This window comes from Echinops telfairi, unplaced genomic scaffold (genome assembly GCF_000313985.2).
Source record: "Echinops telfairi isolate 266 unplaced genomic scaffold, ASM31398v2 ScPeMD7_7420;HRSCAF=8458, whole genome shotgun sequence".
In the NCBI taxonomy this organism is placed as follows: Eukaryota; Metazoa; Chordata; class Mammalia; order Afrosoricida; family Tenrecidae; genus Echinops; species Echinops telfairi.
In genome coordinates, this window is record NW_022111320.1 from 43,544,945 (window position 1) to 43,562,017 (window position 17,073).

Genomic DNA, 17,073 nt, shown 5'->3' on the forward strand with positions numbered 1-17,073 from the left:
TGTGTTAAATACAGGGTATCGCACCGTGGGGTGTGTGTGTGTGTGTGTGTGTTAAATACAGGGTATGCTGGTAAATACAGGGTATCGCACCGTGGGGTGTGTGTGTGTGTGTGTTAAATACAGGGTATCGCACCGTTGTGTGTGTGTGTGTGTGTGTGGTAAATACAGGGTATCGCACCGTGGGGTGTGTGTGTGTGTGTGTGTGTGTGTTTGTGTGTGTTATCGCACCGTTGTGTGTGTGTGTATCCTGCAATGAGTAAATACAGGGTATCGCACCGTTTTGTGTGTGTGTGTGTGTGTGTGTGTGTGTCCTGCAATGAGGTATTAAAAAACTTTTATTTTGTGAAATATGTTCAGTGATTTCACCTTAATCATCCAGAGCAGTGCAACAAACAAGGGATTTCTAAAATCTTACCTCCTGCAACCCACCAAAAAAAAAAAAGAAAGAAAGGCGTCCATTGTTGTTTTTATCTTCACAGGCCAAACAAAATGTAATGAACTCCTTTTGAAACACAAGAACTTCTCAGAAATGCTAAGTACAACTGGTAGCCACTTAATAAAAAATTGAAACCAATTATTCAAAGGAACAGATTGAATTAATACCTATTATTAACTACGCTGGTCCCACTTCGACCATACAGTTCCAGGCTTTAGTTCCAGGGAACTTCAAAAAATGCATGGAAAAATGGAATGAAAAGAATGGGATTTTCCCGCAAACTTTTTGAACCTCCATTGTACAATTAAGGGCTGGATTCAAGGTCCTTGCTGTCCTCTATCTGTGCTAGACAGACCACAGTCAGCAGATGATCAGAGAGCTGGTTACAGACTCTGATGAGTGCAATAAGGCACGTGAGATGGGACAGGTGGGAGAGAAACAGGAAAGGCCTCTCTGAGATCACAGGTGAACTCAGAACACGAGGAGGAAGTAGCAGTCATGCAGATGCTAAGCATTCACAGTGAGGGGTGAGCAAGAACAAAAGGTCCAATCACAGAAAACATACCTGGCACGTGAGAGGCACCAAGGCCAGTCGCTGGAGAGCAGAGAGCATGGGGTGATCGCTGAGAGATGAAGTCGGGCAGGTGAACATGCGCCAGGTCACCGCAGGCTATGCATCAGGCAATGGGAAGGGTTTGAATACAGCAGCAGAAGCCACACTCTGATTTAGATTTTTAAAGGGCCAATGAGGCTGCTGTGTGAAGCAGTGGTCACAGACAGCAAAGGTGGAAGCAGCCAGGGCAGTTAGGAGGCTGGTGTCTAAAATCAGGTAACAGCCCCAGAGACATCAGCAGTGGAAGAACATGGAATGTAGTTTGGGATGTGAGGCTTCTGACCTGTTGATAGATTGGATGGGGGAGGTGGAGCAGTGAGAGGAGGAGAGGAACCAAGGATGCTTCCAAGTGCATTAACGCACGGAAAGAAAGTAAGTTCTCTGAGCAGTCGTGGCACCTGAGGACACAGAGAGGCTCCTCGAATTTGGCAGGAGAACCCTACTGGAATACAGGGACCCGTTCATGACCCAGAGTGTGTCACTGGGAAGCAGGGGAACTGGGCTCAGGTCTGACTCCTCCTTCCTGCTTTTCGCTCTTGAGCCAGGCATTTCTTACGTGCCTAGGGAAGAGCCTGCCAGCGGCCCTCATCAAATGCTGTTTCCATTGCACAAGGGGGCCAAGCCCTATAGTCAATCTTACGCTACGCATTTCAATCATTGTTGGTTTCCAGATCAGTAGTGTTAACATTTTACGGCTAGAAATGAAATAGCACATGTGCGTACACACACACACACACACACACACATACACACGGCTGAAATGACCTTTAACAACTAGTAAATCAACTATGTCACTCTGTCAGGGTCCAGAAATATTTCATGATATAAAATGCTTCCATTCCGTTTTAGGAACAAAAGAAACGTTTTCAGTTCTTGCAATGCTTTCTTTAAAACAGTGCTGGGTGGAGTACACCACTGCATTGCCAAGTTCGGCTGTGGCTTTCATCCAGTATAGTACTGAGTCGAACTGAGCAGAACCACCCGTGGCCCGACCCAGGGGATGGCCAGCAGATGGCAGTCTGCAAGCAGAATGGAAGGCCAAGAAGGCTTCCAGCCTTGGTCTCCAAGGAGCCTGCATGGCTCCGGCCCCAATCTCAAGAGTCTGCAGAACTATAGGATCGCTTGTTTGAACACTGCTCTGCTTACGCACCATCACATCTAGGATCTGGGTCAAACAGACCTGAGTTCTCACACTAGCTAACTGCCTTTAAGGCCAGTGCCTTAGCCCATAAGCCTCACGCTGTCCGATGCGAAATAAAGCTGGGGCTCATATGTACACTTTATTGGGCTGTTTGAAAGATAACAACGGCATACTGCATGTCAGGCATTCGGTATGATGTGTAACACATACTGTTGACTGTTATTAATAAGTAGTTCACTAGCGGGGTTTCCTTCCATGTTAAGTACTGTTATATGGCTCTAAGGAGGTTCCTCAGAGGCAAGGATGGCAAGACTATGTCTTACAAACTTTGGACATACTGTCAGGAGAGACCAGTCCCTGGAGATGGATAACGGAAGGGGGGAAGAGGAAGTTCCTCAACAAGATGGACTGACACAGTGGCTGTAACAATGAGCTTAGACACAGGAACAGGTAGGGCTTCGTTCTGGCGTGCACAGGGTCATTATGCGTCAGCACCGATTTGATGGTACCTAACAGCAACAACATGGCTCAATGGCTGGAAGGTTACCAAGGTCGAGAGGAAAACTGCCCAGCACCCCCTCCGAACATAGCTATCACTATTAAGTTCAGGCTCCCCAGTGAGTTGTTAGACAGTCCCAAACTGCTTTCAAAAACAACTATCAATTAAAAGTATGACAGTATCAATTTCTGACCATTCAAAACGGCTCCTCTTTAATTTGGAGGTACATATGCTCAGCACTCAAGAACTAAAAACGGTTCTCATTCTCAGAGTGATCATTAGGACTACAGATTGGTATTGGAGGATCACCCTTGCCACTCTAGTCTCCTAAGCAATAGGCTTATCTCCGACACGTAGGGAAGAGCTACTGAGCTACACTGGCCTTGCTGAAATTGCTCCTTTGCCTAGAAAGATGAAAGTCATTCGGCTTAACTCTCAACAAGTTTTAACAAATGTTTCACAGGTGCTAGGTAGATCTTCAAGAAGCCCTGGTGGTGTGCTGGGTTATGCACTGGCCCACTACCCTCACGGTCAGCAGTTCAAATCCACTAGCTGTTCTGCAGGAGAAAGATGAGGCTTTCTGCTCCTATAAAGCACGACAGCCTCAGAAGCCCACGGAGCAGTTCCACTGTCCCATGGAGCCGATATGAGTCAGAACTGACTCGACAAAAGGGAGTGAGAGGTATATCTATCTCCAAGTATGCAAAACGATGCTGTGGGAGGCTTTTGAAATAGTCTTATATAAGCCTTTCTTGAATGTAATTCAGAATTTTCTCCCCAAGCCTCCTCCTAAGTTTTCAAGCTTTAAAAAGGCCAAACAGGGTGATGCTTCCCCTTAGGATGTACACAATGAGTGACCTCACGCAAATATTTGTGTACATGAGCATAAGAAGCGTACATCTGTACATCACATACATGTAATACTAAACATGATACTTGTGATTGCAGAACTACGTCAAACTCATAATCCCCATGAAACAGAAATGTTGGATCTAAACAAGAGCTTCTGCACCATCCCTAGTCCGACTTCTCTTTGTCAGGAGCGGAAATAAAGTCCCAAGGAAGTAAATGACCAGGTTGCAGAACTAATCTACGGCCCGCAGATTCTGAGCCCAGACCGTGTGCTTCTCAATCCAAAGCTTTTCCACGACACGGAGTTTCTTCTCTATGAAGATATGCGAGGTCGGGTTACTTAGTTGGCTCTCGCGCATGGCAGCCCTAAGTGTGGCAGAAGAGAAGCACTGCTGGGTTCTGTGCCCCCTTCAGGATCAGTGGCCCGTTGGGAGTCCATTGTTGCCCGCACTGGGTCAATCAGGCTCATTCGGAGCTTGCCTCATTTGCATAAATGCCTAGTTATGGAGAAACACCAATTGTGCAAAAATAGGCACAAGTGCTGCTATCAAAATAAACCACCTTATATCTGCATTTCGCCGCAAGGTGTACAGAAGTGTTCTGCTGATAACTGCCTGCTGATGCCAGCCCTTTTACAAAGAAGAGATTGTTAACCAAATAAGTAGTTTGTCCCTGGGCTTTGGAGACAACTAGGCTCTTCATTTCCTGGGCGTGTGACCTTCGTAACATAGCCCTAAGCTCTGTGCCCATTTCAAGATTAATCAAGTGAAATTTCATTTACACTTGCAGGGTTTCTGAGAGAATGATACTAAGTGCAATGCCTACCACATAGCAAACACCCAATAATAGCGAATGTTATTACTGCTATAACATATCGTGGTTATTAGTGATGTTCTATGCCTGGCAGACATGGGTCTGAAACTCCATCTCTGCCTTCCAGGCCTTGCCCCCTTCTGCAACAGTTTAGGGCATTACAGAACACTGGTACCGCTGCGAGCAATGCATTGAGCTGACCACAAGGTACGCGGTTCAAACCCACCAGTTGCTCCGCAGGACTCCTACAAACATTAACAGTCTCAGAAACTAAGAGGGGGTGTGTGTGCAGTTCTATCCCGTCTAACACGGTTCATGAATCGGAAGCAACTCGTTGACAGTGAGAGGGAGAGGCAAAAAAATACCGGTGCTCTAGCTGCTCCACAGGAAAATGAAAAAGGTGAACCAGTCGACTTTGTGAGGATTTGGAGTCTCATGAACTAGGCTTTGAGGGCAGTTCTGCTCTGTCCCGGGGGCAGCTAAGGGTGGAACCGAGGCGACAGCATTTACAGGGCGAGGGGCAAGGAGGCGGAATGTACCTGAAAAGTCGAGTGCAGTCAGGCACTTTAACAAGCTGGGGGTCGCCCTGAAGCCAGGTTCCCTCGGTAAATTGAAATGCAGAGAGATTCTGATCAGCTATCGAGCTTTCCTGCCGCCGTTTCAGTTCAAGCCAAGAGGTGGCCCCTTCCCCGAAGGTACCTAGTGCCGGGCCGATGCTACCTGGTGCCGGCTGCAACCTGCAGCCACGTCCGTTGAGGGCCTACCTGACACCGACGGGCCAGAGGAGGGCAGATGACCACGGCGGTGACAGGTTCCCACCCTGCTACCATGACCTAGGTCGCTTGCAGACCCGGACCAGATTCCACCGGCGACTCCGAAGTGACGTTGCAGCAGCATGAGCCATCCTCGCAGCCTATTGGTCGCTGCTGTCCAGTAGGCGGGGCGGCGCATGACACTACGGATCCGGTAGTCCCGCCTTTCCTGTGTCTCCGCCCCTTAGCTTTGCCGTCTCCACGGTGACCGCTACCGGTCACCCACTTGGCTTCCGCGTCCGGAGTTGCGTCACTTTCTAGGCGCCGGTAGCGACGGTTCCGCCTCTGGACGGGGCGGCAGCGCCCTGCCGGCTGGTGGCGGAACAAACTAGCCTGGCGAAGGCGGCGTGAGACAACTGGGGCGACCGCCCACCTGTGGCCCCGGTGATCATGGCAGTGTTCCATGACGAGGTGGAGATCGAGGACTTCCAATACGACGAAGATTCGGAATCATATTTCTACCCCTGCCCGTGTGGGGATAACTTCTGTATCACCAAGGTAACGTGCAGAGGCCCGCCCAGAGCCGGCGCGAGTTGGGTCGGCTGAGCTTTTTCTGCCGCTCCGTCGCTGTGGAGACTCTGGGACACCCATGCTCTCTGTTTATCCTATTTCTGAGGCCGCCCAGTTTATATGCTCCACGATCCGGACGTGTGCACGCGCATCGTGCTGGCCGCCCAGCAGTGCGGGGTGGGGATACGGAACGTCCTTCCTGGGATTCTTTTTTGGAAGATGGGGCGCGTTGTTGCCTCTCCAGGGGTTTGAGCCCATCTTCCCGGGCTTGTGTGACGCTTTAGGGGAAATGGTGTTGGTCTTTCTCGCGGTGGTCTCTCCTGTCCGTCCTCCGCCCTGGGTCGGAGGCAAGCCCCAGTGGAATTTGTACATACAAGTGGGAGGGGTGTCGGGAGAAGATGGAGACTGGAAGACTGCTGACCACATGGTGTCTGATTTTGTTTTAGGAGGATTTGGAGAATGGGGAAGACGTGGCAACGTGTCCTAGCTGTTCTCTCATTATAAAAGTGATTTATGACAAAGTAAGGACGCTAATGACAGAAGGAGGGGGGGGGGTTGTAAGGCGTGGCAGAGACGTTACCATGACATGAATATTTTGTAATAGTATTAAGTAAAGTCCTGGTGTTTTAAACAAAAACTTTTAAGACATTAATAAACAGCCTTCTTGTAAGTTAAAGGTTTAAAGTTAACTTGCCTAGAGTATTACCTCAATTAGTCTAATGAAAAATGTATTACTTACTAAATAAGTTAAAACATAATCTTAACAATCCATTGCTGTCAAGCCGATTCCAACGCTTAGCAACCCTATTGGACAGAGTAGAGCCACTCCACATTGGGCTGCTAACTCAGGGTCAGCAGTTTGAAACTAGGATCCTCCCTTTGGGAGAAAAATGAGAGTAGCTGTGGGTTCCAGCCACAAAACTTTTTTTTGTTTATCAGGGAGCACTGTGCCACTGAGACCCCTGCAATTGCTTATTAAGTGGAAGAAAAATAGTTATGAAGATTATTTGACAACCTTTATAATTTTCTAAGAATCCCTGGTAGTATAAAAAGCTGCTGTTTTTATAGGGTCTTGTGAGTTGGAATTGACTTTTTTTTTTAATTTGTGAATTAGATGGCAGTTTACATTTCAGATGATCATTTTTTTACTCAACAACAACTTATCACATTTCCCAATCTCCCTGTCACATACTCCCTTTTTAACTCCTAGACTGTTTTCTTCCACTTCTTCCTAGTTAGCACCTGTCTACTCCAGCCTATCGCTTCCTCTTCCCTCCTTTTCCCTCCCCGCCTCAGTAACTATCAAAGGGTGTTTCATTTGATAGGAAAAACTTTGTCTTGGTTTTTTGTTTTATAATCATGGTCTCATACAATATTTGCCCTTTCAAGATTGATTAACCTCTCTCAGCATGTCTTCCAAATCCATTCATGTCATGAGGTCTTTAACAGTTCTGTCATTATTATTTAGTAATGCCTAGTATTCTGTTGTGTGGGTTGAAATAAACTACGGCCATGGGTTTGGCTTGGTTTTCTTATACCTTAAAGAACCCTGGAGGTGCAATGGTTAAGTGTTCAGCTACTAACTGTCGAAAAGTCCGCAGTTGAAACCATTAGCAAACCACAGAGAAAAGACCTAGTAGTCCACTCTCAAAGAGTACAGACTTGGGAACACTGTGAGGCAGTTCTACTTTGTCCTGCAGGCTCACTCTGAGTTGGAAGCTGAAGAGAACAACTATGTCGTTTTTCTTGCCTGTGCCGCCACTTGTCATCACGTATGTTTCAACTTGTGGTTGCCTCACGTATGTTTCAACTTGTGGTGTGCTTCATAGAGTTGTAAATGGCTGGGGATTTGTGTGGTGGGGGGAGGGTGTGGGGACTGTGAAATTTGTTAGCGGCTGTCAAGTTGATGCCACCTCATGGCCACCCTGTGTGTGCAGAGTAGAAACAGGATTGTGTGCCGTCGGGTTTTCATGGTTGTGACTTTGCAGAAGCAGATCGCCAGGCCTGTCTACTGAGGTGTCTCTAGATGGGACTTAGCTCTTGGCCTTTCAGCTAATAGTTGAATGTTTAACTGTTTTCGACCCCCAGGGTTGCCCTGATTAGTGCACATCACACACACACACACACACACATATACACACACACTGTGCCGTCAAGTCCATTCCGACTCACAGCAACCCTGGATACCGTTTCCAAGACCATAAGTCTTCATGGAAGTAAGCAGCATCATCTTTCTCCCACAGAGCGGATGGTGGGTTTGAACTGCCTACCTTGCAGTTAGCAGTCTAGGGCTTAAATGACAGCGGCACCTTAACTCCTTGGTATATACATAGATTCTCCACTATCCTTTTTAAAAAAAATAGAATTCAGTTGCTCTTTTACAATATCATTTCAGTGTGAATTAACGGCTTCTGATCACAGAAAACAAAATTAATGTCATCATTGCCAGCTACACTCCCAATTTCTGGTCTGCTACGGTATGGAGGTTTACAAAACTATATACTAAATAAAGCTTAAGATACTTAAGATTGAATTCTACAGGGAGTTTGTGAGGGATGGCAGAGAGCCTCTTGGGAGAAGTGGGTTAATCCAAACCATAATTTAGACACTGAATGGTTGGTTCCTTTATTTTTCCACTTAACTAGCCTGGGCTGTGGACCAGATAGCGTTCGTTCAGTTTGTTTCAGTGAGCCAACGAGACAAAATTACGACCATTATGGGACTTAGAATCTAGAGGGGGAGTGGGAGGAGGAGACAGACAAACAAGCAGACTAAGTAAATGACGCGTTGTTTATATCAAGTCAAATGTGCTTTAACAAATAGAGAATAGGGTAAGTGAGATCAGGAGTTTTGGGCTGGGAGGAGACCAGGGTGTAGGTTGCAATTTCAAATACGTCTGAGCAAATATTTGAAGGAGGTGAGGGAGAGGGCCAGGCACCCAGGGTCAGCAGGGCAGTATCCAACCAAGGGACATTCACTGGAAAAGCCCTAAGGCAGGAAGAGGTGAGGTTTTTTTCATAGCAACAGCAAAGATGCCTGTTATCTTGTCAGTTTTTACCCAGAGCCATCTTCTGTGAAGCTGTCTGTTCCCATAAAGCATTACTCTCAGAAACCCTCAGGACAGCTCTACTCTCTCCTGTAGGCTCTCTGTGAGCCGGTATAACCAGAGCAGAGTCAGTGAAGGTGAGAATAGTCGAAAGTGAAATCAAGGCGTGGGGCAGATCATCTCAAAGACGTTTGTGGGCCACTTTAAGGACTTTGGCTTATGCTGGGAATGGTATAGGGAGCTGTACTCAGGGTTTATGCATACAAGTGCGCCCTAACCTGACTTGAATTTTACGAAGATGGGCCTGGTGCTCTGCTGAGGGAGGAAGGATAGAAGCAGAAAAATCAGCAGACTCTTAAACTAATCAAGGAAGGAAAGGAGATGGTGGGGGAACCTTTGGATTCTGGATACTTTTTGAAGCCTGAGGGTTTTATTACTCATTGGAGTTGGGATGTGAGAGGAGTCAAGGAAGAGATCAACGTTGATGGCCTTCGTATTGGAAAGATGAAGAGGGAGGTAACTACAAGTGTGGGTGATGGAAATAGGGTGACCAAGAGTAGGGGTTTGTGTTGAACCTTGTAAAGTGGAGAAGTCTATTTGTTATCTTAGTGGTGCTCTTGGATAGGCAGTGGAACATACAAGTCTGCCGTCAGGAGTTAACAGATTACACATGCAGGGCCCCGACAGCTTGACGGAGGGACCTTCCTCCAGGGTCAGTAGATGACAGCTATGCTGGAGGGGGTTAGAAAAGAGAGAGGGAGAAAGGTGGCAGCAGGTCTCCCCCTCCTCCCCTGACCACCCCCACCCCCGACCCCACCTCCCCAGCCCTGTAGTATCAGAGTTCAGAACAGAGGCACCATTTGAGAGATGTAGGGAAGCCGTGTTCCAGGGGATATCTGCACCTCAACTTCAGCACTGCTGACATCGGGAGCTGGGTAACTGTTGTATGGGGAAATCTACAAGGAGCTTCAGTAGGCCTATGAAGACAATAAATGCCACCAGGGAGCCCCTGTAGCGTAGCATGGTGTAGCGTAGTAGGCTGAAGAAGATTGAACTGCCAACCACAAAGTCAGCAATGTGAACCCACCACTGTCTCCATGGGAGAAAAATGGAGCCATCTGCTCTCACAAGGGTACGTTCTCGGAAACCCAAAGGGGGCAGTTCACTCCGCCCTGTAGGATCCCTGTGAATCAGAAGCAACTTGAGGGCAGTGGGTTTGGGTTTTTAGAAAATACATTAACCATTAGTTTTTCGAACAACCGTATACATTGTGGGATCTTTAGCCACCTCCCCAGCCCCTGCCCACTAAGTGCCTGCTCCCTAGTTAGGACCAGCAGAATGTCCCAACCCAAAAGAAGACAAACCCACTGTTGAGTCGATTCCCACTCACAGACACCACATAAGACAGGAGAACGGCCCTTCGGGTTTCTTAGACGAATTCTTTCCGGGAATAGAAAGCCTCAAAGCCTCATCTTTCTCCTATGGAGCAGCTGTTGGGTTCAAAGTGCTGACCTTGAGGTTGGCAGCCCCATGCCCAACTCCCACTACAAATTCAAGGCTCCTTTAGAAATGTCCCCAGACATTGCCACATGTTCCAGGATGTTAGGAAGGGGGAGGACAGCAGAGGCCCCCTGGTGCTGATCCACACCAGACATTTTGTTGCCAGTAGACCAGGAATCCCAGGTGCTGTTCCAGAGTGAAAGAAAGGGGGCCCCTATTCTGTTAAATTTCTAAAGATTGAAGTAAAGAAGTTTTAGTGATCAATCCAGAGATTTAAAAGATCTGACATGCTCTTTAAATGTGATCTTAAGAAATGGGTGCTCTTACTGAAGATGGGAAAGTTTATGTATAAAATAAGGTCAAAACAAAACACTCAAACCCATTGCCATCGAATCCATGCCCACACACAGCGGCCCTAGGGGGCAGGGTGGAACTGTCCCTGTGGGTGTCCGGGACTAACTCTTTCCCGGAGTCCACAGCCTCGTCTTTCTCCCAAGGAGTGGCTAGTGGTTTCCAACTGCTGACCTTGCAGCTGGCAGCCCAATGCATAACCACACCCCAGCTCCTATCAGAAAAGTGCTGTGGAATAAATAGGAATTCAGGACTAAACAGTAACACCCTTGGACTCAGGTGCTGACATTGACTGAATAAGGACGTAGTGGCACAACTTAGAGCGGTTAAATTAACAGAGCTCTAGTGATTCTGTGCCAAAATGGGAGTTCAATAGTGATGCATTTGTGACATGAAAACTCAGCAGTTAATGTCATTTCTCATTCTGTCTTAGGATCAGTTTATGTGTGGGGAGACCGTCCCGGCCCCTTCCACCAACAAAGAATTGGTTAAATGCTGATGCAGGACTTGGGGAATGAACCAAGATGGAAAAACCAAATGCCAGTTGCAGTTACCAGCCTCTTCTGCGAACGGTGTTGTTGTGGCTTGCTCGACTTATCGACTGTGGGTTCTTTCCCTCAAGGGCTGTGTTCATCGCCAATTGAAGAAGCCAGCCATGGCATGATGGGTTTCGTTTTCTCGCTCGTAGCTGAATTGCAAATGTTCTCAATAGCATCTACCTCAAAGTCATCCGTGGTCTTTAACTAAAAAGGGATTGTCCTTTTGGCTTAGTAATTAAGACTATTAAAATTAGCCTTTCCTTTGAAATTTGACATCACCTTTCCTGTTCTAAATTTAAAGAATATTTGTTTCCTCAGCAGGACTGCACTTTTCTGTTGCTGCACCAAGCTAGCCTCCTTAGTTCCATCCTCCTTACAATAGTCACTGTCTGCAGAGTGCCTTGGCTTTTGTACTTCCTGTGTGGAGGGCTGGGCATGATATTCCCCACGCCCACTACTGTCAGGTTGATGCGAGGACAGAGTAGGACTGCCCAATAGGGCTTCTAAGGCTGTAATCTTTACATAAGCAGACGGCTGCCTCTTTCGCCCACGCTGTAGCTTGTGGATTTGAACCCCTGACCTTTCTGTTAGCCGTTAACTATGCACCACCAAGGATCCTATTAAAAGAAAATACAGTGAGCTCATGATTTCTCCAGAACTAAAACTTAGTTGAATAAGAAAGAAAAGTCCAAAGTGAAATGATGAAAGACCATGGAGTGTTCTTGTCAATGGTCCGTAAGTTTTTAAAAATCAAGACAAGATAAAAAGACAAGCAGCCAAGGGGAGAAAGAGGAAGGTGCCCATGGAGTGAGTGAACTGCTGAGTAGTCCTGACAGATCAGGGCAAGTGATATTTCTGTGTCTGGACTTTTTTCCTTGCTTTTTTTTTTTCCCCAAGAAAGCTAATGAAGCGGTACTGCAGCTGGAGGTTAATGTATTTATAGCTGGTGGGAGTGCGTTCAGAAATGTTAGGTTATTCCTCATAAAAGGTGGAGCACCTATAATGACTTAATGTTAAGATGAGCTTGAAAAACAGGAGGCCTTTTCTGAATAAATAGATCATGGAGGGCACAGTTAATGGACCACAATTACAATTCACAGCCAAACCAGACATAAACTCAGATAAATAGAAATTCAAAGAGGCCACCAGCCTGCCTTCCCCACAGTGATGAGAGAGTAGTAAAAAATAAATTGTATCTGGAAATCTGAAAATTACCTTTATGCTATGTATACATTTGTGTGGTTTTTTTTAAAAGTTTGTTTCTGCGTTATCGTCTAGCACGCTGTTAGGGAAAGACTCCTGCAACCAGAGAGGAAAATGGCTTTTGCCAGAATGTGAACATTCTGTAATGGATGGATAAATGCGGTGCCCACACTCTGTGGGGGAGGGCTAAATTAAAGCAAGTGTTGACCTTTTTTTGCCTTGCCAGCAGCATGGCTGCATTTAGCCGTTAGGCTGAGACAATAGATCATTGGAAGTGGTATGCTGGAATGCTTGGGACATTACAAGAAGCATCTTCTGACATATTGATGGGATGAGAAATCGCATTGCTACGTGGGACACTGACGCGCAGAAGGAGTCTACAGCTGCTCTGCTGAAGCTGTTGGGACCGGTGACTGTTCAAATGGACCAGCAGCATGAATGATGACGAACTGGAATGAGCCGTAAAGAGAAATGAGCTCAAATGCTAATGGTTTTGTGGTGTGATAACGTGTTTTTTCCGCGGATGTGAATTCCACACAAGAAGAAGCACCCTCAGTGTTCATCTATTCTGAGCTTCAAATGGGAAGAAAAGTTGCCCCCGACTCAGCGTGCCCGGAGAGAAGCATAAACGATGGGAATGGTGTGGGTCTCCACAGCATCCACGTCACCAAGTCTGTGGATCACGAACAAGACCCTGCCAAGCTTCACTCAGTCCCTTGTTAAGCAGAAAGTGAAACCAGGGTCTCGAGATGGGAACTGCAGGGGCTTCGTTAACTGTTTTTGGTGCACCTCCCTCTGATTTATAATCCAAGCTCTGTCTCCTGCTGGTGTTTGTGAGCCTTGGCAAGGCTGGTGGACCCGTCATCTGTCCCATTAGTGGCCTGGATCAGGTGGTTTCCAAGCTGTGAGTTCTGTCTTGTTGCCAGCTTGCAGAAACTGAAATGGCAATTAAAACAAGTGATCTTAATTCATGGTTCACCGTGAACGACACTATGCTTCCATATTTAGAGCTTGAACATTAGAATGTCAGCTGGTTCTACACACCCACCAGCATTCTTCTTGGGACGTGCCCAACATCGTTTTTCGGACTAGAAATATTAATTTATTACTGGGATAAAGTCTATAGGCATGCTAAATAAAGATGACGTAAACCCATTTCTTGTCATGTCATTTGTCTAGGTAAATACCAGCACCCTGAATGGAAGGGTTTTGATGTCATTGGTTGTACATCAGGTAGAAATCTCTGAACTTGCTTTGGGCATGGTAAGTAGGTTTCTGGTTTGAATAAAGCTTTTCAATGTAAAAGAACTGGCCACTGTCCGTTGAGCTGCCTGGATTTGGAGTTTGGGTTCTCAGGGGAGAACAAACGCTTTGAGTCAAGTAGCAATGTGGCAAGGATACATGGTATTTTTCCATCAGCCATTCATAAGGCTCGTGATGAGTCACGGCTCGGGTCTGAGCAGTGTGACTTTGTCCCTCCACTCTGGCTTGCACTAGGGACTTAATATATATTTTTTATCTCTGTGCCTTGACCTGTGAAAAGTAGACCATTATAGTGCCTCTTTCATGGGGTTGCTCTGTGCATCCATTCGGCAAATGTTTGGCGCGTTACCGCATGCTAGGCATGAGTTATGGCAAGGAAACAGTGGGTGCCTAGGACCCAGAAGGAGATAAGCCAGTTGTGCTTAAAGAGCACTTGGGGCAGGTGCCGTTATAGAGACTGGCCCTTTCTCTGTGAACTGAAGCATGAGAATAAGAGCCTTGTGAAACTTGTAAATTAAGCCTGCCATCAAGTCGATTTTTAATTCTCAGGCGTACACATTTTCCAAGTCCTTGCGGGAGCAGCCTCGTCTTTCTCCCAAGGAGTGACTGGCGGGTGTGGATGCCCAAGCTTCTGCAGGTCTGGGCCCCAAACTCCTTAGTAGTAAATAAGCTCAGAATCAAGCCAGCCATTCATGTCAGGTTGGTTTGAACTCATCGTCACCGATAACAGGGACGAGTAGAGTGGCCCCTCGGGGTTCTTCAAGGCTGTAATCTGAAAGCAGACCACCATTTCTCCCAGGCACTGCTGGGGGGTTCAAACCACCGACGTGACCAGCTCCAAGCCAAACTGCCACCGAGTGATGCCAACTCATCCTAAAGGACAGAGTGGAGCTGCCTCTGAGTTTCCGAGGCTCTAACTCTAGGAAGTAAGAGAGCCCTCTCTTCCTCTCAAGGAGCTGCTAATGATTTCAAACTGCTGATTTTGCCGCTAGCAGCCCAACGAGTAGCCACTGCGCCACCAGGACTCAACTAGTACATAACTCATGCATCAATTTGTTAAATGAGCTAATGACTCCAAAACAGTGCAGTTACTGTTGTGATCATACACACATGAAAGAGGGGGGTTAACTATTACAATTTGAAAAGGAGTTCAACAGTTTGAACATTGGCTTCTTAGAGGAAATCTGAGAAATTCCTGAATTTCCCTATCCCCACCTACTGAATTACCAAGGGTAGGTCCCTAGCCATTTGCATTTTAAGCCTACAGGTGATTCTGACACAGCTGAAGCGTGAGAACCGTAACAGCTCTAGAAGTGGTCTCAAACTCGGCAGCATGTCCAAGTCATCTGAAACGCAAATTCTGCCGTCGTGTCTGTTCTGATTCCTAGGACAGAGTAGAACTTCCCCTGTCAGTTTCTGAGACTGAAAATCTTTATAGGAATAGAAAGTCTCACCTTTCCACCGAGGGGTGGCTGGTGGTTTTGAACGGCTGCCCTTTTCTTTAGCAGCACAATGAGTAGCCAAGGCTCCGTGGGGTTAAGCTCCACAGAGTGACTTAATTGGAATGGAGTACAGCTTGGGCACCTGGATTGTGTTAGGTTCCCTGGTCATTCTAAATGGACAGCCAAGGCGGAGGACACTAGCTAGGAAAGCAGAAGGGCTTTCAGAATCACTAAGAAAAAGGGAAATTAAAATGACTTGTTTAAATGTCGCACCTGCTGTGCCCAGGGAACGAGGGTGGGCTCAGCTGGCCGCACACTTGGCCTTCAGGCATGCAGTAATATAGCCAGCAGGAAGAGCCACACATCAGGACGACCTCTGGGCTGTGGCCCTTACATACAGACCATCGCTTGTTTACAGCACATACTTGGGGTGCTAATTACACAGCTTCCCCAAGTATGAGCTTCTGCAGGTGTAAGTGATTAGACTTCATTTAACTCCATTTGGGGACGCCTGCCATCCCCTGCTTCCCACAAAACAAATTGCTCATGATTACATATTCGACTGGAAAACCTTTTAACATATTCCTTGCTAGGAGTTTAAATCAAAGAGCATGTAAAAAAAAGAAACGCACAGTTTAAAAACACCGCCCCCCTGGCTCCATCAAATGCTTAGCATGAGGGAGGAAAACTGTAGCCCTGTTAAGTACTTGTAGAGGTGCGTTTGCAAATGAGCTCTGCATTGTGTAGAACTCAGAGAAACACAAGTCTATAGAGATCTGCTTCCTTGGGTGGTGCAAATAGTTAAGCACTCAACTACTAATGGAAAGATTGGGTTCGACCCTACCCAGAGGCACCTCAGAAGACTGGCCTGTCGATCTGTCTCCGAGGGAATCCCTGTGGGGTGCTGTCGCGGAGCAGGTCCATGTGCTTTAGAGATGTGCGCGCATTAACGAGAAAGCTTGAAATATATCTGCATTTTGGCATAACAGAAGAGGGCAGTGCATTTTAACACTTTTAAAGGATTCTCTAATTTCCATGCCTGTTGTTTGTCTTTAGTGACATTGCCCCCGTCACTGAGTTTAATATCATAAACAATACGAAGCTACTGTAGCAGTTAACTTTATGTATTAGCCTCCAATTTTATATCTTAGACATTCATGGTCTGACATAGAGTTTTTACATGTTAATAAATTTTTTGATTTTCACGTACTATTCATTTAAAATGTTAAAAAAAAAACTGTCTTGGATGTACAGTCCACTACTGCTTTCTATGATCGTTTTGTGGTGCTTAAATTTTTTTTTTAATTCTTTGCTTTAACTCTTAGCTGTATTTTATCATTACTTGCATTGACTTTCTTTTCTTCACTTAGCAGAGCTCTAGTTATTTATACAAACCTTCAAGACTCATTTTTCTCTCTTTTATTTATTATTTTCTCATTATTCTTTCTCTTTCTCTCCAAATCATTTTCTCATACACTCTTTCCATTAGTGTCTCTCCTGTACCTCTCTCTCTGTCTTGCTATCTCATTCTATTTCTCTCAAGCATTCTACAACTTGCTAAAATTTAGCTTGTATGAGCTTTCATATTCTGACATAATCAGGCATCCTATTTTAAGACAAAACTACATTTTCTCTTAAAAAAAACTTGTGTGACCAGTCATATTTCTTTCTTGTATTTCATACCATGCTAATACTTTCAACTTGGTTCTTACGGTGATTAAGCATTTCAAGTGAATCCACAAAGTGGAACTTATCTGCCAAGGACAATTTTAAAATGCCCGTGGTCAACTTAGGATAATCATTCTTAGAAATGAAACACTTGGGAATTAGCTATAAAAGTAATGCAAAGTCAAAGTTAATTTAAACAAAACTTTAGTTAAGCGATAAAGGGTAATGTAACCAAGAGGAACTACTGAAACCCAAATGAAGACTGAGCATGATAGTGGGACAAGAGGAAAGTCAAAGGAAATAGAGGAAAGAGCTAGGAGGCAAAAGACATTTATAGAGGTCTAAATAAAGGTATGTGCATATGCAAATATATATATGAGGATGG

General features: G+C 46.0%; 2 protein-coding genes across 3 annotated transcripts in view; one reads left to right on the plus strand and one right to left on the minus strand.

Annotated features, from left to right (window-relative positions):
• OXNAD1 (oxidoreductase NAD binding domain containing 1) overlaps window positions 1-5,184 on the minus strand; it is a 49,714-nt gene extending 44,530 nt beyond the window's left edge. Inside the window, exons 1-3 of the mRNA XM_030887632.2 lie at window positions 5,119-5,184; window positions 4,894-4,990; window positions 1,002-1,106 (exon numbers count right to left, since the gene is read on the minus strand). Of these exons, the coding sequence (XP_030743492.2) occupies window positions 1,002-1,106; window positions 4,894-4,990; window positions 5,119-5,184 (268 nt within the window). The remainder of the gene's footprint in view (window positions 1-1,001; window positions 1,107-4,893; window positions 4,991-5,118) is intronic.
• A 298-nt stretch (window positions 5,185-5,482) lies between these two features.
• On the plus strand, window positions 5,483-13,470 carry DPH3 (diphthamide biosynthesis 3). Of its 2 annotated transcripts, XM_004704012.2 has the most exons (3): window positions 5,483-5,664; window positions 6,123-6,197; window positions 11,007-13,470. In XM_004704012.2, exons 1-3 carry the CDS (start codon window positions 5,557-5,559, stop codon window positions 11,070-11,072), a joined length of 249 nt encoding a protein of 82 aa, XP_004704069.1. In that variant the 5' UTR covers window positions 5,483-5,556; the 3' UTR covers window positions 11,073-13,470. The 2 variants fall into 2 exon arrangements, with proteins under 2 accessions (XP_004704069.1, XP_004704070.1); XM_004704013.2 differs by lacking the exon at window positions 6,123-6,197.
• Window positions 13,471-17,073: the final 3,603 nt, after the last annotated feature.

What these genes read in the sequence shown, in the direction of transcription:
- DPH3 (XM_004704012.2), top strand. Translation starts at nt 5,557, where the DNA reads ATGGCAGTGTTCCATGACGAGGTGGAGATCGAGGACTTCCAATACGAC. An exon ending in ATAACTTCTGTATCACCAAG is followed by an intron (nt 5,665 to 6,122) that starts GTAACGTGCAGA and finishes ATTTTGTTTTAG; the next exon opens with GAGGATTTGGAGAATGGGGA. An exon ending in TAAAAGTGATTTATGACAAA is followed by an intron (nt 6,198 to 11,006) that starts GTAAGGACGCTA and finishes ATTCTGTCTTAG; the next exon opens with GATCAGTTTATGTGTGGGGA.